Raw genomic sequence first — 20130 nt, forward strand, 5'->3', positions numbered from 1 at the left:
TTATAATATCTGGCGCCCGATATAAAAACAGATGGTCATTAAATCCACCAAGTTATAATCGCCAGCCTCGATATCGATATCGATTTACGCTATCTGTGGTCGAATTGCCGATCCAAAAACGCCATTCGGGCCGATTTATTTTAAATCGCGATGGCTGTGTACGGATTATAATGCCGCGCTTTATATATATAAAATATGCAATTGGACACGTACATCTGGACACTTGACGAGTGGTCGGCAGATCGCGCTGCTGATCTGTCGAAGCACCGCAGTTTCCGAAAACCTTCACCTTGCACAAGTGCAGCATGTACTCTCTCGACCACCGTTGGCGAGCCGTTTTTCTTATGCATGTGTATGGAATATGTATGCAGTATGTTAGTGATATATTTGGGCCTAACGTGCGAACACTGCAACGTTGGTACAAGTTGTTTTTGACCGATGGTGTGGTTGATGAAGGAGATCGAACTAACCGCTCGTCGCGTTGGCCGAACGACGTGGTAACCCGTGTTCGAAAGTACGTGAAAGCCCACCCTACATTTTATTTAGAGGAGCTACAGCAGTACATACGAAACGCTTTTCCTAAAGTAAAATGGTAGCGTAGTATCGACATGCGGTCTTACATGGCGGAGTGCAGCTCGCGCGACAGACAAGCGGAAAGCCCAGCGATACAAGAGCCGCTAGTGCACTCACAAACGAAGCTAACGAGCCATCAAACACGTTCAACAGATTAATATTAGAGTCGCAAGGGCCGGAGACACACTAAGTTTCAGTATGGTAGCGTAGTATCGACATGCGGTCTTACATGGCGGAGTGCAGCTCGCGCGACAGACAAGCGGAAAGCCCAGCGATACAAGAGCCGCTAGTGCACTCACAAACGAAGCTAACGAGCCATCAAACACGTTCAACAGATTAATATTAGAGTCGCAAGGGCCGGAGACACACTAAGTTTCAGTATGGTAGTGTAGTATCGACATGCGGTCTTACATGGCGGAGTGCAGCTTGCGCGACAGACAAGCGGAAAGCCCAGTGATACAGGAGCCGCTAGTGCACTCACAGACGAAGCTAACGAGCCGTTAAACACGTCCAACAGAGCCGTACCGGAGCAACAGTAGCCGGCGACGTTACCTCGGTGTCCTGAGAACCAACGATGCGCCCGTTATGTTAAGTAGGAAGAGGTGGTGCGACTTACCTACGCCTGGAGATCGATTTACTACCGTCTCGCATTTTTATGTCTTCGAATTATTTTATCTCAGAGATCGATCTAAGCCCTAAATCCGAGCGACAAAATATCTGCAAACCACAATATTCGTGATGCTCCACTAGTGTACTGGATTATGGAAATTGCTTATTGGCTCCAATTGAAAATTATTCCTTTTGTCATGGTTTTGCGCTGAAAACGGATATTGCAATAAATTCCGGTAAAATACTGTAGCTGCACGATTGGCTAAAAATGAAGACGTGATATGATTGGCTAGCCACTCGATTGGTGCCACTTCCAGAGCATTACCAGAGCTGCTGGAAGACATGGATACCCTGACGACCGACGCAGACGCCACGGCGCCTCGCCTGCCCTACGTCATCTATGAGGGCGACACGGTCATCTGCCAGACCAGCGACGGTCGTATGTTCTTCCAGGCCGTCACGAAGGACGAGTACGGCGGCACACACCAACCATATTTTAAATACTGCTTAACCGCGGGACCCGCTAACTTGCAGCACTGTTGTGTTCACGCAGATCCATCCGCGTCGGCAAGAAAGTGGCGAGCCTCAAACCTGTCGTTGGCTCGTTCTACGGGTAAATGTCTTCTAGCTGTTGCAGTTGGGTTTCTCGTTTAACACTCTCTAACCTGGTGATGGCATGTTATTTAATTGTTGCCAACAGCGCCATTTTTGAGGAGCAGAACAAGAAGCTGGTGAAGGTGACTGGAGGTCTATTCCCCGATCCAGTGGCTCCAGGTACGGCAAATTTTTCATGGTGACAATAATTATTGCATGAACCGCTGACGGTATTGGTTATTTGACTTGCAGAGACTGGAGAGGGCTTCGTGCCCGATGGAGACAACCGCCACTACGCCGACACCAACTCGGCCCAGACCTTGAAGCAGACGGACATCGGCGAGCTCCGCGAACAGGGCGCGACCGGCAAGGAGATTATCCAGAAATTGGTGGAAAACAGCTCCACGTGGGAAACCAAGACCGAGTTCTCGAAACAGAAATACCTCAAGAAGAAACAGCAGAAGTACATGCCGCGCGTGCGGTTCTTGCGCTGCACGGCCGAGTCGCTGTGTCGCACCTACCGGTTGAAGAATCCGGCCAAGATCTGCAACCTCCGGGAGGACTCGCTGGGCCAGATTCTCGTCTACGCCAACATTTTCGCCGGCGGCCAGGTTCTGGCGGTGGACACTTGCATGGGTCTAGTGGCCGGTGCAATTGCGGAGCGGCAAGGTGGATCCGGGCGAATCATTTGTCCGTACGAGGGCCAGCAGCCGGCTGCCGATATCCTGCGTCGCTTTAACTTCGGTACGACAAACTCCAATTTGGTGGAATTTGTTTCCGTGTCTCACTGTTAGTCTTGTATCTATGTGCAGACAAGCGCACGTTGGAGTCCATCCACTACTTGCCGTTCAAGCAAGTGCGGATGCTGGAGTTGGTACGGCGTTCTTCTGACTCGCAGGAATGCTGTACAATTCTTCGAGTCCTAATGGCGCGGTGTCGATTATTTTTTGCCATTGCAGAAGGAAGAAGAGGTAGTGGAGCCGCCAAAGGTTGCTAGGGATGGGTTGACGCCGGAGGAGCGTGAGCGACTCGCAGCAGAACGCGCTAAGAACTTCACGCCTCAGCAGCAGAAGCGCTACGCCGAAAAGAAGGCGCGTCGCGCGGAAACCAAGATTAGCCGACAGTCGCCGTCGACGATCCGCCAGTGGGCTCGTGAGAAGTCGGACAGCTTGGTAATCGCGGCGAACTACGACCCGGAGGAGGTGTTGATGGCGCTGCTGCCGTACTTGGGCCGGTCGAAGCCGTTTGTGGTTTACTCCGAGTTCCTCGAGGTGAGCTTTTCTGTCAGACCTCAATGCATCCACCTGAGGCACCAGTTAACTAATCAATGTGTTGTTCATGTTTGGGACTCCAGCCCTTGACGCGGACGTTCGCCACGCTCCAGAAGATGGAGGCCATCATCGACCTCCAGCTGAACGAAACGTGGACGCGTGAGAACCAGGTGCTCCCTGGCCGGACCCACCCGGAGATGAACATGAGCGCTTGCAGCGGCTACCTACTCTCAGGAATCAAGATCCTCGACATTCCGCCTCTTGGAGAATCAGCAAACGTCTCTGAAAGTGCTTCTGCAGACATCACTGAAAACGAGCAGGCAGGTTCTACCGAGTCTGATGGGTCTCCTGCCAAGAAAAGGCTCAAGACTGAGTCGAGTTAGATATACTTTCTCGAGCACGATGCACCTCACTCCTTTAAGCCAAGGCTGGACAAGATGCGGTTGACGAAAATCGGACACCCAGGACAAGACTGCTGCGTCTTGGCGAGCAAAGGTGCTAGCCCATCACTAATAGAGATGAAGAGGCCATGCTTACTTCTGGTTCAGCGCGTAGTGATCTCTTTGCCATCTAATCGTGAATGCAACGGAGCGAGTTGAGACGGGAACAAATCAAAGAGTTCACCGGTCGGAATAAAATCACTTCGCAGTAAGCTGAGATTCATATAACGAGTCCACAACACCTGACGCACATGTCGTTCATACTCCACTCGGCCTCTAGCAACTTCGAGCAGCGGCAATCTTGTCACGGATGCAGCTTGAGCTGAGAGTACTGCTCTCCGTGCGGCGGCACGCAAAGATGTGAAGCTTGGGCAGCCCGCGCTCCACGCGGATGCTGTTGATCTTGGCAGCGCCCGCCAGCGTTTCAGTGGACACGACCATAGCCGCCGGTTCCGGGATCACGATGGCCGGGCCGAAAGGGTCTTCGATCGTCACAACGTCCACGACGAGCTGCGGGTTGAGGAAGGTCAGGTAGGCGCGCACGGCGTCCTTCCTCCTCTCCAGGGGCTGCACCAGCTCTGCGTGCGACTTCTTCTTGAGCATACTGTCGGCCGTGATGCCCACCAGGACGCGGCGCGCGCAGATGCTCACGGCCAGCGACAGCAGCTTCTTGTGGCCGTTGTGCAGGTGGTCGAAGGTGCCGCCCAGGATCACCAGGTCGCGCGGCGTCAGGTCCGCGTGCTCGTTCTCGAAGTAGCTGACGTCGGCCGCCAGCCGCCGCTCCACGTGCATGGCCAGCGGGTGGTACGTGACCGCGAACAGCCCGTCGCGCTCGAAGCGCTGCGCGTTCAGGCGCTGCACGTCCACGAGCGCGTCCTCGCCGAGCACGGCGTTGAGCTCGGGCAGCAGCAGCAGCTGCTCCCACGTGGGGCTATCGGGCGACACGCCGCCGCCCACGACGCGGACGTCCAGCAGCGGCTTGTCCAGCGCGCAGGCGACGTCCCAGGCCATGCCGTAGAGCTCGCTCACGTAGTTGAGCACCTCGTGCCTGTCGCGGCCCGACACGAACACCAGCAGCGTCTGCGCCACCAGCGCCGCCGCCTGCTCCAGCAGCACGTCGTTCTTCACCAGGTCCCGGAAGTTCTGCGGCACGTGCACGCGCAGCAGCCCCACGCGCACGCTCGGGCCGCCGGAAGGGGAGCGCCCGGCGGCGACGCGCCTGTGCAGCGCGGACACCCCCACCACGGCTGCGATGCCCGCCGCGACCGCGAGCGCCGTGCTGGCCCCGGAGAGCACGGGCGCGCCGCCCGCGACGCCCGCCGGCAGCTTGGGCAGCTGCAGCTTCTTCTCCATCAAGCGGCTCCCGAGATTGGGTCGAAGCGTCGGAATGGGTCCAGATGGGCGGTTAAAAGGGTGTGTTTGACCTTTCTTGGGTATGTGGGTGTAGTAATGGGTAGTCACGCCCATTCCAGTTGAAGTGACACCACTGACTGCGTGAGGCAGCAATTTGTTGCGCCAACGAAAGTTGGCTCGAGTGCATCCATATCTGGATCGGTTGCGGTGACGACGGATTCCAGCCCGACAAACAGGAGCTGATTCAAATCGCCTTCAACTTGCTCAAACAGGTGCTTCAACCTGTTTGCTTCAACCAGTTCGCCAGTTTGCTAAACCACCTTTACTCTGGCATTTTGCGTGCGCCGACGCTGTTGTCGTGTGTGCACTGTACTTGCGTACTACATAACATGTAGAACCAGCATTCGGGCGTCATTTGTGACCACATTCTGCGATCCCGGTCTCGGGATCGAGATGGCCTCGGCATTCGTTTGACCTCACAGCGACGATTCGAATCCTGAGCAAGCAAACATTACGCTGTGGCTGTCACGACTGCGATGCCGCGTCTCGGTTCCGGTGCTCCCATCCGGGACTTCATCGTGCTGGCGGCCAATTTCACCGCTAATCGCCATGTTGAGCGGGGCCCGCCGCAGACAAACCGCTTGGTGGTGCCGCGCCACCGAGCTGTGAACGAACGATCAGCGTGATCGCCGCGGACGGACACTCGGAGATTGGCGTGGTAGTCGGCGCTGGAGATGCTTCTAGGTGACGAGGCAGCGGATGACCAAGCAAGACGCCGCGGCGAGATCGGCAAGCGCGAGCGAAGCCAACTCGCGCGGCCTGCACCATCTGAGTTCATTGCAGGGGATCTGATTCGCCCACGTCGGCACCCGTCATGGTGGTCAACGGCAATGAGTCGGACGAGAGCCGGAGCGATATATTAGCGAGAGTCTCATCAGCGGAACGGTCAAGTCGCGCATGGCGAAATGCGATGCGTGCCTGCAGGTGGAAGGATGTGGGCTCGAAGCGGACATCGGACTGCAACATCAACATCAACGCTTTGCGGCACCGGCGCCGCCGTCCTGGAACGAAATGCGTGCGCCCATTCCGCAGTGGAGTCCACTGCCGCTCGCTGCGCGTTGCCGGTGCTTTGGCGGCGAGCGGCATGAAGGGAACGCGCCCACCTCATGATAGATTCGGCTCGACGAGGATGCGCCGGCCCTGGCAGCGCATCCTCCTACCGCGGCACGGAAGCGCCGGGGCCTCGCCTCGATCGGACGCGCGCTGGAGCCCTCCCGCGAACCCCATCCTCGCAGGTCTGGCATCGGGTAGCCCTCGCTCCTCGGCTGCAGGAAGAAATCCGTGCGCGCAACGCGGCACTTGCCTGCGTAACGTTAGTCGCACCTCAATAATCGTGCCATACAAAACCCAAGTCATCTGCGCGAAAAGAGCAGGTTTTCGTCGACGGACGGCGCATCCTTCCTACGAGGATGCGCCTGCGGATGACTGCGACGAGTATGCAGCAGATCCCGCCGTGGCACGGCGCCGCTCGCCGCTTTCGGTAGTTGCCGCATATGCAGCGGTCACTTGCCCGTGTCCACCTGCGAGCTCGCTCACCTTGCAGGGGGTAAATGTGAACAATCTGCCGGGGATGTTTAACCGAGAAAATAAAATCGACACTCGAAATCGCCTCGCAAGTTGCCGTATCTTTTCTGCCGTCGCACGGTATCAGTAAAACAACTTCAGTTTGAAGCGAGTTGCACCCCTTCGCTGGTTTCGCAACCGTATCGGCACGAGGAGCTCCATAACTCGCAGGCCGCAGTGCGTCGGTAGATGCCGGCACTGTGTGCCTGCCTTCATGCCGTCGAGGCCTGCGTTTACATTTCCGATTGCCTGCCAGGTGCTCGCGTGGGTAGGCGTCCGTCAGCTGGCCAACATGTGAGCCGTGTGGGTTGGCCTCCGCGCAGGCGAGAGAAGCGGCTCCTTCATCAGGCCTCGGGTGGTCCATCACCTTCACAGCAAAGACGCGTCAAACGGAGCCGCTCGGCAGACTCACCCTCAGCAATAGAGACGGACGAACACAAGTCTCCCGAAGTGCGCTCCTTTTGAGCGCCCGCTGCACTCCGCTCACTCTCCAATTCGCCGTCGAAGCCGCAGTGGGCGCACTCCAATTCGCGCAGTCCAGTCGAAGCAGCAACCATGGAGGCCCAGCCCACGTTCATGCAGAACGTCCTGCGCACCAAGCCGCTGGCCGTCATCAAGGCGGAGGAGGCCGCCGAGGAACTTCCCCGCCAGCTCGGGCTCTTTGACCTGGTGTGCATCGGTGTGGGCGGCACAGTCGGCAGCGGCGTGTTCTCCACGACGGGCGAGATCATCTCGGGCACGGCCGGCCCCGCCGCCTTCGTCAGCTGGGTCATCGCCGGCGTCGTGTGCTGCATCAACGCGCTCGCCTACATGGAGCTGGTGACCCGCGTGCCGTCCTCGGGCAGCACGTACGCCTACTCGTTCTACGCTCTCGGCGAGCTGCCGGCCGTGGTCGCGGCCTGGCTGCTGACGCTCGAGTACGGCATCTCCGGCTCCGGTGTGGCCCGCAGCTGGGCCTCCAAGGTGCAGGAGTGGCTCGTGGAGGAGCACCCGGAGCACACGTACCAGTGGCTCAACGAGGACTACACCAACCTGCTCGGCGCCGTGCTCATGGCGCTCTGCGTGGGCGTGCTGCTCATGGGCGTGCGCTTCGGCAAGCTGTTCGTCAACACCATCACGTCCGTCAAGGTTATCGTCGTGCTCTTCATCATTATCGCGGGCTTCGTCTACATGGACCCGAGCAACCTGTCGCCGTTCGTGCCGCCTCGCCAGGACGTGGACGGCACCATGGCGTTCGGCACGCAGGGCATCATCACCGGCGCGTCGTCGGCCTTCTTCGGATACATCGGCTTCGACGAGGTCTGCTGTCTCGCCGCCGAGGCCAAGAACCCCAAGAAGATCATGCCGCTCGCCGTCATCAGCGTGGTGCTCGGTACGATGTTCCTGTCGTGCTTCGCATCGCTGGTGCTGTCGGGCATGATCCCGTACCAGCAGGCCGAGAGCTTCGGCGCGGGTTTCGATTACCAGGGCCAGAACTGGGCCGCCCAGATCGTGCGCGCCGGTGAGACCTGCACCATGCCCGTGGTGGTGCTGGTCAGCTTCCTCGCCCAGCCGCGCCTGAACTACGCGCTGTCGTGCGACGGCCTCATGCCGCGCATCTTCGCCAAGGTCGACGACAAGGGCAACCTGTTCGCCAACACGCTCATCTCGGGCATCTTCTTCACTGCGGTGGCCTTCGTCGTGCCGTTCAACACCCTCTGGGACATCGTGAGCTTCGGCATCCTGCTGTCCTTCAACATGTCCATGTCGTCGCTGCTCATGGTGCGCATGCGCAAGGAGTCGCCGTCGCTGGCCCCGAAGCTCATCGGTCTCCTGGTGGCGTTCGCCTGGCTGGCCGCCTTCTTCTACCAGATCGGCTACTCGAACCAGAGCCACACGTGGTGCCTCGTCCTGGGCATCATCTTCCTCGTGCTCACGGTCGTCGTGTGCGTCGTCATGTTCTTCAAGTGCCCGCAGGAGGCCGCGAGCGGCGACAACTTCACGGCGCCGCTCGTGCCGTTCCTCCCCACCGTCGCCATCCTGGCCAACTTCTACCTGGCCGCGCAGATCAGTTACACTGGCATCTACACGAGCTGCGCGTGGCTGGCGGCGAGTGTCATCTTCTACTTCTGCTACGGCTACAAGCACTCGGCCGGCCGCACGGGCTGGAGCGCGCTCATGAGTCTGCCGCGCGACTCCACCATGCGCTCGCCCATGATCTCCGACAAGAAGCAGCTCCAGGAGTAGAGCGCGCCCTCCCTTAATCGTAAATACAGTTCTGTTAGCATGTTATCCATACCTTGAAGTTGTCCCCCATCCATCCGCTCACACGTCACAGATTTCAGCTAAGTGCGACTTTTTTCCCGGCAAAAAGCAAAAAAAAAACTTTTTCACTTGACCTTTTCGTCGAATCTGCACCATGTCGAGCATCGAGAAGCTGTCGATCCGCGGCATCCGCAGCTTCAGCCCGAACCGCGAGGAGATCGTCGAGTTCTACCACCCGCTGACGGTGCTGCTGGGCGACAACGGCTGCGGCAAGACCACGGTGATCGAGTGCCTCAAGCTGGCGACCACGGGCGGGCTGCCGCCGGGCGCGCGCAGCGGCCAGAGCCTCGTGCACGACCCCAAGATCGCGGGCACCAACGAGGTCAAGGCCAGCGTGCGCCTGCGCTTCCGCAACCGCGCGGGCAAGGCCATGGTGGTGCAGCGCTCGTTCCAGGTGCGCCAGACCAAGAAGAACCTGACGTTCAAGGCGCTGGACGGCGTCATCCGCGTGGTGAACGAGCTGGGCGAGAAGGTGTCGCTGAGCCACAAGTGCGGCGAGCTGGACCAGCACATCCCGGACATGCTGGGCGTGTCCAAGGCCATCCTGGAGAGCGTCATCTTCTGCCACCAGGAGGAGTCCAACTGGCCGCTCAAGGAGGGCGCCGAGCTCAAGAAGCGCTTCGACAACATCTTCGAGTCGGCCAGGTACACCAAGGCCCTGGAGGCCATCCGCAAGCTCAAGAAGGCCCGGCTGGACAACGCCAAGGACTACAAGAGGGACCTGGACGTGCTCACGGTCAACATGAAGACGGCCGAGAACATCCGCGAGAAGATCGAGCTGGCACAGGAGAAGCTGCGCGAGGCCACGGAGGAGGGCCAGCAGGCCGAGGACAAGATCGCGCAGGCGGAGGTCACGCTCAAGGAGCTGCAGCAGCTGCAGGAGGAGGTCCGGAGGCTGCACGGCCAGCTGCAGAGGCGCCAGGACGAGGTGGTCACCAAGGAGCAGAGCGTGCGCAGCGCCTACGGGAAGATCGAGAACATCATGAGCGACACGGACGAGGAGCTGCAAGGGTTCTTGAACGACTATGACGCCATTATTGATGACCACCGCAGGGCGTTCAGCAGACTGCGGGAGCAGGAGGAGAGGCTGCAGGCGGAGCAGAACAAGGCCAAGGAGGAGTACGTCGCACTGCGTGCGTCGAAAGCGCGCGTGGAAACGAATATCGACATGTACCAGAAAATGATCGCCGACCTGATTGATTTGGCGGCGAAGTTGGGCACCAAGTATCGCTTCCACCTGCAGCCGCTGTCGTCTCAGCAGGACGATATCTCGGCATTTGTGGCGGAGTTCAGGAATGTTGTGAAGGACAAGCAAGAAGCAGTGAACGCACTGGACGCGAAGCAACGACAGGAGGATGATAAGCTGACCACGGAGTTGTCAGAGCTAACCTCGCAAGTGAAGCATCTGAGAGACGATCTGAATACAAAGACCCGGAACCTCGAGACACTCAACCAAGATAAGAGGGTCATTGCGAATCGGCTGAGAGAGCTCGGTGGCGCTGGCCTCCACTCCCAGCGCGAGGCAGAAGAAATGAGTACTCAAGTCGCCGAAGCGGAGAAAACATTGGAGGACTACAAGCAGAAGAACGACGTAATGGCTTTAAAGAACGAGATCCAAGGCTTCAATCGGCAGGTTAACGATATCAACAACGTAATCGACGAGCTGGGACAACAAATTAGCCAGCTACGTCTTTACGCGCACAAAAACTCCGAGCTCGAGTTCAAGCGCAATGATTACCTCAAAAAGAAAGAAGCCTTTCAGGCCATCCTAAGCGAAAAGGTCGCAGATTTTGAGGAAATCCTTGAGGGTGGCGAAAAGCCAAAAGACCGAGACTCACTTATGTCGGCGGTTGGTCGCATTGATAACCTTATTGCAGAGCGTAAGCGGGGTTGCGATACGAAGAAATATGAACTATCGGCAGCCGAGAAACGCCTGATGGAAAACACCACATCATCCAAGCTTGCCGAAAAGGAGTTGGACTCTTTGCGCCACAAGAAGAATGAGCTGGAGAGGCAACACATGACTGGATTGAAAGCACTCCTCGACAAGGTTATTCCCGGTGAAGATCTGAGGAATGCTGAGCTCGGAGTGAAGGAGGCAGAGCAGGCATATGGTGATGCGAAAGACAAGGTTGTGCGTCGCAAGAACATGGTAATGTTCCTCAACATTTACAAGAAGAAAGGAATCAAGGATCACTGTTGCCCGCTGTGCGAGCGTGATATGACTCCTGAGGAAGAACAGGCTTTCGAATCGATACTGAGTGAAAAGACGGACGACGGGAAAGTTGCTGACAAAATCAAGAAAGCCGAAGACCTGGAAAAGTCGACGCTTGAAACGCTGACGGGGATTAAGCAGAAGATGCCAAGCTGGCGTAAGTGGCTGGAGCTGGAGGCCACGATTCCTCAGAAGGTAACGGATCTGGAGGAGATTTATGCATCTCAAAAATCACTGGAAATTGACGTCCAGGACAAGAAAGCAGCACTTGAGTTGGCCCAAGAAAAGTTCGATGATGCAAAGGTAGCAAAGACGGAGCTTGACAACTTGCGCAAATCTGCTGACGAGCTTCACGTATCTGACACGAGTATTTCGAGAGAGGAAGAGCGCATGAAGGCAAGTCAAGGCATGGGCGGCCAATCGCTGTCAGATGTGGAAGCAGAAAAAGATACGAAACAGGCTGAGCTTCAGGAGCTCAATCGTCAGGTTCAGCGCAAGCAACGAGAGCTGGATCACATTAGTGAAATGCAGCAGCAGTTGCAAAACGATCTGCACAACCGACGGGAAGAGAAGCTCCGGATGGAGACTCAGCGCAAAGAATATGACGAAGCTGTGAAAGAGCAAAACAGATTGCGTGAACAAGAAAAGACTTTGAAGGATGCCTGCTCTAAGCTCAAAAAGTCGGAGCCCGAGTTAGAGCGTGAAGCTCGCTCGAAAACGACGGAACGTGAGATGCGCCGTGCCGAGGCAAGAGAGCAAATGCGGGTTCAACGGACAGAACTTCAAGAGCGCCAAGGCGATTTCCGTGTGTTCAGCGATAAATGCAAGCAGGTTCAACGTGGAGAGCTGGAGAAGTTGGAACGGGAAGTTCAAACACTAAGTGACAATATCGCGCATACTAAGCAGCGGGAGGATACAGCAAACCAATCGCTGGCAGATCTGGCACCCCAGATGAAGAGTGCAGAGAAGAATCTCAGTGAGAATGAAATCGTCAAGCGGCATATCCAGGACAACCTGGACTACCGTGCGCTCCAAAAGGAACTGGAGAAGATGCGCGCTGAGGTTGAAGATCTTAAGGCGCATGTCGGGAACCTTCCAAGCCTGGAGGATGTGAACGACCGAGTCGAATCAGCTAGTATGGGATTGATTGCAGCAAAGGAGTCACGTGCTGTAGTGACAGGAAAGAAGCAGCAGTTGATGGCGCAGATTCGCGAGAATAAGGTCGAGCTTCGCGTGCCGAGTTTGAAGGATGTCGAAGAGAAGTACCGACACAAGCTGATTCAGTTTGAAACCACGCAAATGGCTGTGGCAGACCTAGATCGCTATTTCAAGGCGCTAGACGAGTCCCTGTTGCAGTATCACTCGAAGAAGGTGGAAGAGATCAACACGATCATTCGTTCGTTGTGGCAGATCACGTACAAGGGGCAAGATATTGACACAATTGAGCTGGTGAGTGGACAAGAACAAGGTGTGACTGCGAAGGCTGCACGCTCGTATGACTACCGCGTCGTCATGAAGAAGGCCGGCGCAACGATTGATATGCGTGGCCGCTGTAGTGCTGGACAAAAGGTCTTGGCAGCTTTGGTCATCCGTTTGGCTCTAGCTGAAACTTTCTGTTTGAACTGCGGCATCTTGGCACTGGACGAACCCACAACGAATCTCGATACCGAAAACAAGTTCGGCCTTGCGCAGGCGATCACAGAGTACGTAGTGCGTCCGAGTGGTTGCAAAGCATTTCCTCGCCATCTAACGTGTGTTGTTTCAGTATTTTGAACGCGCGCTCGCAGCAGCAAAACTTCCAGCTTGTCTGCATCACGCACGACGAAGAATTCGTGCAGATGCTCAGCCGCACGCAGACAATGGACGGCACGCGTCCAGAATTCTACTGGCGCATCTCGAGAGAGGACATGTACGATCAGTGTTGAGTTGTCGATGTGTTGTTTTGCAATGCTGACTTGCTGTTTTTCTCTCTCTCTCTCTCGCATGTGCAGTGGTGGCAACCGCTTTGTGAGCAAGATCGAGCGCCGCGAGTGGGAGGAGGGCATCTAATTGTCCGCTTAGCAACTGTCAAAGCAGCGTGCTCCACGATACTGGACCTATGACACGTTGCTCTCAATGGTGGTGCATTTCGTATTGACTAGCCTGCTATTTCCTACAAAGCATTCGCTATCTTTGTTAATCATCTAACGAACGAAACTTCTATCTAGCATTCGCAAGCTTATTTGCTCGCCTTCGCATCAAGCTTCTGCTTTAACTGAAGCTGCACATCGAGGTTGCTGCTCTGTTTGAGCAGCTCACGAACTGCCATAGTCGCATACGAGGAAGGGCCCAACTGGAATTCGAGGCACAACGCACGGGACTTGCCATCGGGGATGGAGGCTTGAGCAGCGCGGCCTGAGAGTCGGTCAACGTCCGTTTCCAACAGCGGCACGGTCGGGTCGTTGAACCGCTTGAGCTCATGCTTCACGTCTACAGGCTTCCTGAGAACGTGGCGGTAGGAGCCTGGAAGATGGTACTCGGAGTTGGTTGCGCGCTCCAGAGCTTGAAAGTCCACGCCATCCGCCTTCAAGATCTCTTCATAACGCTGCTTCAGCGCGTTCTCCGGGTATGTGATGCTGTAGCCCGGCAGCGGAAGGACAACATCACAGATGCTGTACTGGCTTAAGTTTTCGGCAGTGACAGTGGTAACATTGGCCTCGGGGCGAGAGGCTTCAGCGGATGTGCGGGGCTTCTTGTTAGCGGGACCAGCTTCATCCTCGTCGTCATCCGCACCGCCGATCTCATTGTCATCAACATACTCCTCGGTCATCTTGTCATGCGGAATCACGAGATCGCCCACCACGGGCATCTCCCTTGAGAACTCCGTCAAGCGCTCGCTTGCGATAGTGTTCCAGACGTAGCTCTGGTACGAATGCGTGTACATCATACGGAGGTGACGCGGGATACCTTGGATAGCAGTGGCGTACGACGTCAGACCGTGCGCACGGAGTCCTTGCAGTACAGCACGCTCAGCGATCAGGTATGGAGGAAGTGCCTTCAGCGCAGCGCCAACATCTTGGTTGTCCTGGAAGGCCTGACGGGCTTCGCGAATCTTGGTCGCATCGCCCTCCTGCGGAGACAACAGCAAGTCCACCACACGCTTGTGGTCGCGCTGTAAGATAGCGCGTCCGATTTCGTGGGTAGCGATGGCCTTGGTGCCGAATCGCTGCAGGCCGAAGTAGTTGATGAAGCCATGCTCGCTCCAGCTCTGAACCGCCTCGTGGATCTTGTCGTCCGAAATGGTTTCGTCGTCAGGCAGGTCGCGGATAGCCAGCGAGAAGCGGTTGCCACGCAGGTCGCCAAGGTTAAGACGATCAGGTACATACTTGGCATCACCCACGAGGAAGTTGAACGAGTCGAGCTCGCGACCAGCGCGGTTGAGCGTCTCCAGCTTCTCCTTCGATCCGCGGTACACCGTGCAGAGCTGGGTGGTGATGCCGCGCTTGTCCTTCGTGCCAGCGTAGGTGAAGTTCGCCACGTTCGTGTTCATCGCCTTGGCGAGCTGCATCATGATGCTGTTGGTCTCCATGTTGCGCTTGTACAGCACGAACTGCAAGTAGTCGGGGCGGTTCTTGGGCCAAGGCGCGCGCGCGTTGTTGCCGCCGCGCTGGTCCATGTCCTTCCGCTTCTTGCCGCCCACCATGACGCGCCGGATCCTGATCACCGACACGCCGTCGCCGTTGTTGGTCGTGTCGGACACGACAATGCCGCTGCCGAACTTGCGTACCACCTCGTGCACGGCCGCGCGCGTGTCCTTGGCCTCGATGGGCGGGAAGAAGAAGGCCGCCTCCGCCTCCTTCTTCTCGTCCGCCGGCTTGGGCTCCACCTCCAGCTTGTGCTCGTCCGCCGCCTTGTTCTTGTTGACGGTGTTCGCCAGCCGCTTGGCCTCGTCCTGCTGCACCTGCGCGTCGATCAGCTTGAGCATGAACTCCTGCAGTCTGTCGGCCGTGTCCTGGCCGCAGACGTCGGCCACGGCCGCCCCGAGCCTCTGCACGTCCTCCCGCTCCTGCTTGAGCGCGCGCGCCCTCTTGTTGGCGTTGAACAGGCCCAGCAGGCGGCCGGCCAGCTTGCCCACCAGCGCGTGCACGGGGGCGGGCACGTCCATCTTGTCGTTGGCCGCGTCGTTCAGCAGCGCGAAGAGCCGGTGCTTGAACAGCTCGCTCACCTTCTGCGGCTTGGCGGCGGGGGCGAAGCGCCGCACGTCCGAGAGCGCCGCCACGCGCCCGTCCAGCGCCACCTCGCGCACCACGAAGTCCGAGTAGCGCTGCTTGGTGGCGCCGTGGAAGCCGCCCACCTCTGGCCGCAGGAAGCGCCGGATGCCCACCACCGACTCGTCCACGCTGCACGCCGAGCCGTCGTTGTAGCCGGCGGCGCGGAAGTCCGGGCCGTCGTGGCGCCGTCCGCCGCCGCGGCCTCCGCGTCCCCCGCGTCCCCCCCGACGGCCGCCGCCGCCGCCGCGGGACGAGTAACGCGCAGAGCCCCGACCCATCGCAGACTGCCGCACAGCACGGAGCAGCAGCGTCGTCGTCGTCGTAGGTGGTGGAGCAGATAATGAGCGGATCCGCTGGTGGAGCGGACGCAGTGGACGCATTTTTGAGTGGCTGTCGGCTAAAGTACGATATTCTCAGGCGGAATCATTACTAGTTGAAGGAACTGCGACGTGTGAGAACGAGATGTGGACTCCGGTGCTGCTCGGCGGGGCGATCGCGGCCGGCGCGTGGCTGCTGCTGCGTCCGCTGGCGCAGTATCGCGGGAGCGGCGGGCTCTCCGACGTCCCCACGCTGTCGCTGCTGCGGTTCAGCTGGCAGGTGCAGCTGCAGTCGCTGGTGCTGTGGCTCTCCGGGGTCTCGCGCAGTCTCCCGACGATCCCGGACGTCGAGCAATTAGCCGGCACAGTGCTGCGCGTGCTGGGGAACAACCCCAGCCGCATGACGCTCAGAGGCACCAACGTGTACATGGTGGGGGCTGGGTCCACACGGCTGCTGGTCGACTCCAGCGACGGCAACGCCGTTTTCGTGCAGACGCTGCTGGAAGTGTGCGACCGCCATGGGGTGGAGGAGATCTCGGATTTACTGGTGACTCACGGCCACCTGGACCACGTCGGGGGCCTGCTGCAGCTGAAGAAGAGGTTCCCCGGCATGAAGGTGTGGAAGTATTTGCCTAGTGCAGGGAAGGAGGGTGACGGGGACGGAGATCGGCGGCTGAGACTCAGCAACCAGGAGAGTCGACGACTCGGGATTCGAGCGCTGCAAGACGGGCAGGAATTTCGGGTGCCAGGTACTACGGCGGGGGTGATGAGGACGCTGTACACTCCGGGACACTGCACCGACCACGTCTGCTTCCTACTGGATGGAGTGGAGGAGCTTGACGCCCCCGTGCTGTTCTCGGGAGACTGCGTGTTGGGATTCGGCAGCTGCGTGTTTGACTCGCTGGCGGATCTTATGAAGTCGCTGACCAAGTTGAAGGCTTGCGGTGCTGCCACGATTTACCCTGGGCATGGCCCGGTAGTGAAGGACGCGCCTGCCAAGATCCTCGAGTACATTACGCACCGCCAGCAGCGCGAGGACGAGGTGCTGGACGTGCTCAAGAAACACAACGATCGCCAGGAAGGGTTATCGATGTCGGAAATCGTGGATGAAGTATATGAGCCACTACCGTACTTCCTGCAGTTCTCCGCCAGGAAGGCCGTCGACAAGCACCTCCAGAAGCTCCTCACGGAACACCGAGTCCGGCAGGCTCGTCGAGCGGGGTGGTTCCAGGCCGCAACGTACAGTTTGAGCTAAGTTGCCATGAAAACGCAAGCATCAAGAGGTGTTTTTGTGGTGATATTTGGCTTATAGTGATGGCAGCTCTGACGAGCAAAATAAATGACGCATGGAACCTGGTTTGCTACTTGACAAACGCATATGTACAACCGCGGAACGTGCTCGTTCCGATTCAGCTTCCACGCAGGGTCTGGATCAGTTTATGAGTGAGTGCTGCTGAGTTGGCGTGCCAGCTTGAGGTTGTCCTGGATCTGCTGTCGGGACTGCTCGGCGATAAGGTTCATTTTGATGATTTGCGTCATCAGTGAGTCCGTGGAAGCGTCTATGCTGGTGCGCTCATAAGACACGGGGCTGTTCAAGTTCCCGCCGTAAGAACCAGCGCTGGGGATTGACCGAGTCCGGGTCAACGGCGTCTCCGAGTCACGGCCCCTATAATAGTTTTCCTCTGGGCTGGGTGGCGGCGATCGGCTGTGGCGGCGTTGAAGATAGGCACCATCCATGCTGCGACTACTCTTCTGCGGCACAGGGCCATCGTAGATAGTTACTGCAGGCATTGACGACGAAGCAGCCTTCACGTAGTCGCTGTGAGTCGGTCGCCCCGGGTGCTTTGGAAGAGGAGCAGCAGCTCCTCCCGACTGCGTATAATAGGGAGCTTCCTCTTCCTGGTCCTGGCCATTCACGCCAATTTGAGGCTGCGGGATCGCGCGGAATGAACCGCTGCTGCTGCTGTGGCTGCTCGTCACGGATGTGGCCTTATGACGGAACCGGTGGTCGTCCCCGCTGTCGTCCGTGAGCCGACTCGTCGCTCTGCCGCGCGAGCTCATAAAGCTGCTCTGAGAGCTCTCTGGGCCGGTCAGGGACGCGGCGGCGTACTCGACGAGGTTTTGCACGCTCTCCGGGGCGCGCAGATCCACCTGGTGAATCAACCGGATACACTTCTTACAGAACAGCTCGTGGTGCGGCACGCGAAAGTCGTGAAAGCTGAGCACGCGTACTTTCGCGACGCAGCTCGAGCATGTGAGACGGTGGCAAACGGCGCACTGTTTGGACGAGCTGAGGAACCCGGACGCCTTGGCGTGGCACACCTCGCACTTCTTGTGCGTGATGAAGGGGCGCACCGAGTGCTTGCCGGCCTCCACGAGCGCCGTGGCGATGACCGCGTGGGCCACGGGCATGGCCAGCTCGATGCGCAGCCAGAGCTCGGCCGACTTGATGTCGGCCACCCAGTCCACGACCTTGCCCCCAGCATCGTTCTTGCCGCGCATGTAGACCTTGACACCGCCGCTCTTGTTGCGCTTGTACAGGTAGCAGATAGAGAACTTGGCGCGCACGCACTCGTTGAAGGTGGGGCACGTGGGCAGCTCCACGGACTCGGTGAGCGTGTAGCCGATCTCCTTGCCGTTGCGGTCGCGCGTCATGCCCACCTGCTCGTACCAGCACACGTCGCGGTTCTTGACGAGGCCCTTGCCGGGCGACTCGACCGTCATCCACTTGAAGCAGGAGAGGAAGAACGGGTCCTCGGGGCTGCGCTTCTTGATCACGCCCAGCACGGCGCAGTCCACGATGTCCTCGCGGTAGACGCCCGAGATGCGGCGGAAGTCGGGCGTGTTGTCGGCGTAGCGGCCCATGACCACCTCGTCCAGCGTGCCGTCGATGCGCCCCGTGCACAGGTACTTGTAGTCGCCGTCGTCGCCCTTGAGCCGGCGCCGGCGGTAGACCGTCAGGTCGCGGCGCTGCTTGATGGGCTTCCACTTGCGCTCGCGCGTCTCCTGCGTGTCGAACTGCTCGCGGTGGTACGCGTCGATGGTCTGCTGCAGCAGCGAGTCCCCCCACTGTAGGAAGGACTGCGCCTCCTGCTTGCTCAGGCGCAGCGGGGGGAAGAAGTCCAGCGGCAGCGGGAACATCATGGCGTCTGCGGCCTAGCGGAGCTGCTCGGAACTGACGGCGCCGACGAGCTCATCAAAGCGCAGCCAGCTCTCGAGCGGACGACTGCATGAACGCGAATAAGAGCAGCTCGGTTTAGGTGGCGTTGCATACGAAAAGCCGGTCGAGCGAATAAAGTTGCAGCTGCACAGCATTGCGACCTAGTGGCTGTGAGTAGCCACTTGTGCTGGGAATTGTATGCCGGGATAGCAGATTTGCAGCTGGGAGGTTGGTAACGCCGACCGCGGACTCGCTCCATGCAACGCCGGACGCGGGCATTCGCGCTGAGCTGTGCGCGACGCGGGGTGAATTATCGCGCCGGTGTTACCAAGCTGGAGCGAATCCAGGTGGCCTTGTGTTAAACACGCGAGATATCGGACAGCAACATGGCGTGCTCGCTCGCTGCTTGGGGCTTTTGGTACGCGTGGCAACTTGATGCGCATCCTACAGGAACTGCAAACGATTACCCTCGGGCATTCGACGTGCTTTTTGCCTGTAAACAAACCTCGGGCACCAGTAAAATAACGCCCCACTTCAAGGTGTTCTCGTTTCGAGGGACTCTGCATGATATGCACGGCAAAACAGAAACCAGAGTTTGCAAGGGACGTTGCACGGAGCAGCGCGCGTGCGTGCCGAAGAAGTTTCGTCACAAGCAAGCAGCGTATGGCTCCCCGAGTACCCAAGATCCCTGCCGGCTGGAGCATGGAGCGCGGCGCTCTTGGGCATTTCACTTTCGCCCGCGTTTCAATGCGCGCTTGACCTAGAGAAAGGCGCCTGGGCACATGACGGCTAGCTGGCAACGACATCGCTGTCCCCGGTGGCTTGACAGTGAAGCGAGTGGCTGGCCGCCAGCGAACAGCGATCTTATCGTGGACGGGCGCAAATATGCTAGCTCATCAAGCTTCGCTCCGTCACGGAGTCCGTGGTCCCTCTCGCCGCAGCTGCTCAGTAATAGCAGGCATGGCTGATCTTCGCGCGGCGGGCTCAGTTGAGGCTGAGTCAGCAGAGAATCTGCCTGGACCAGTTACTCTGTCCGCGCTTGTTGTTCAGCATTCAGGTGCTGGTAAGCATCGCTGGCAAATGCCTGTCTGACGAGAGGATACATTGCGGCAAAATAAATCTTGTAAAGGCGCTTCGAGATGCAAACCATTGCTCACATCAAACTTTTGAGCGCTCTGCTCTCTGCAATGCTGCCCTTGGCGTTTGGCTGTCCGTCTTCACTCTTCCGGCGGCCCCAGTGGGGCCCCCACCGAGTTTTCTGAAGCACCGGGACAGACCCGCTGCGCAAGTGGACCAGACAGACTTCACGCTCATCTTCGCTCAGTGCAAAGCAATCGACCGCCAAGCGTGTGGCTGCGGCGGAAGTTTCTTGGTGAGCTGTTGCATCCTGTCCAGGAGCGCATCATCACTAGGGAAAAGGC

At 58.3% G+C, this 20130-nt stretch overlaps 8 protein-coding genes across 8 annotated transcripts; 4 read left to right on the forward strand and 4 right to left on the reverse strand.

Moving 5' to 3' along the window:
• Positions 1-616: 616 nt before the first annotated feature.
• IUM83_03140 (uncharacterized protein) lies at positions 617-1145 on the reverse strand (the record flags this gene model as incomplete). Its single annotated transcript, XM_067927124.1, has 4 exons — positions 617-698; positions 803-880; positions 985-1062; positions 1126-1145. 4 exons carry the CDS (start codon positions 1143-1145, stop codon positions 617-619), a joined length of 258 nt encoding a protein of 85 aa, XP_067791917.1.
• A 379-nt stretch (positions 1146-1524) lies between these two features.
• On the forward strand, positions 1525-3430 carry IUM83_03141 (TRNA (adenine-N(1)-)-methyltransferase non-catalytic subunit trm6; the record flags this gene model as incomplete). The annotated part of the gene is made up of 7 exons (XM_067927125.1): positions 1525-1652; positions 1736-1795; positions 1883-1956; positions 2029-2520; positions 2589-2650; positions 2736-3047; positions 3131-3430. 7 exons carry the CDS (start codon positions 1525-1527, stop codon positions 3428-3430), a joined length of 1428 nt encoding a protein of 475 aa, XP_067791918.1.
• Positions 3431-3763: 333 nt separating this feature from the next.
• IUM83_03142 (Cytidylyltransferase (predicted)) lies at positions 3764-4840 on the reverse strand (the record flags this gene model as incomplete). The annotated part of the gene is made up of 1 exon (XM_067927126.1): positions 3764-4840. One exon carries the CDS (start codon positions 4838-4840, stop codon positions 3764-3766), a length of 1077 nt encoding a protein of 358 aa, XP_067791800.1.
• Positions 4841-7018: 2178 nt separating this feature from the next.
• IUM83_03143 (Amino Acid-Polyamine-Organocation (APC) Family) lies at positions 7019-8689 on the forward strand (the record flags this gene model as incomplete). The annotated part of the gene is made up of 1 exon (XM_067927127.1): positions 7019-8689. One exon carries the CDS (start codon positions 7019-7021, stop codon positions 8687-8689), a length of 1671 nt encoding a protein of 556 aa, XP_067791801.1.
• Positions 8690-8861: 172 nt separating this feature from the next.
• IUM83_03144 (dna repair protein rad50) lies at positions 8862-13031 on the forward strand (the record flags this gene model as incomplete). The annotated part of the gene is made up of 3 exons (XM_067927128.1): positions 8862-12685; positions 12748-12891; positions 12974-13031. 3 exons carry the CDS (start codon positions 8862-8864, stop codon positions 13029-13031), a joined length of 4026 nt encoding a protein of 1341 aa, XP_067791749.1.
• Positions 13032-13200: 169 nt separating this feature from the next.
• On the reverse strand, positions 13201-15612 carry IUM83_03145 (putative tRNA pseudouridine synthase D (TruD); the record flags this gene model as incomplete). Its single annotated transcript, XM_067927129.1, has 1 exon — positions 13201-15612. The coding sequence occupies one exon, from the start codon at positions 15610-15612 to the stop codon at positions 13201-13203; it is 2412 nt and encodes an 803-aa protein (XP_067791750.1).
• Positions 15613-15694: 82 nt separating this feature from the next.
• IUM83_03146 (beta-lactamase-like protein) lies at positions 15695-16804 on the forward strand (the record flags this gene model as incomplete). Its single annotated transcript, XM_067927130.1, has 1 exon — positions 15695-16804. One exon carries the CDS (start codon positions 15695-15697, stop codon positions 16802-16804), a length of 1110 nt encoding a protein of 369 aa, XP_067791996.1.
• A 182-nt stretch (positions 16805-16986) lies between these two features.
• On the reverse strand, positions 16987-18693 carry IUM83_03147 (Zinc finger, RING/FYVE/PHD-type; the record flags this gene model as incomplete). The annotated part of the gene is made up of 1 exon (XM_067927131.1): positions 16987-18693. One exon carries the CDS (start codon positions 18691-18693, stop codon positions 16987-16989), a length of 1707 nt encoding a protein of 568 aa, XP_067791889.1.
• Between the last annotated feature and the right edge of the window lie 1437 nt (positions 18694-20130).

The sequence above is a fragment of the Phytophthora cinnamomi genome (assembly GCF_018691715.1).
Source record: "Phytophthora cinnamomi strain GKB4 chromosome Unknown Contig38, whole genome shotgun sequence".
NCBI classification, from domain to species: Eukaryota; Oomycota; class Peronosporomycetes; order Peronosporales; family Peronosporaceae; genus Phytophthora; species Phytophthora cinnamomi.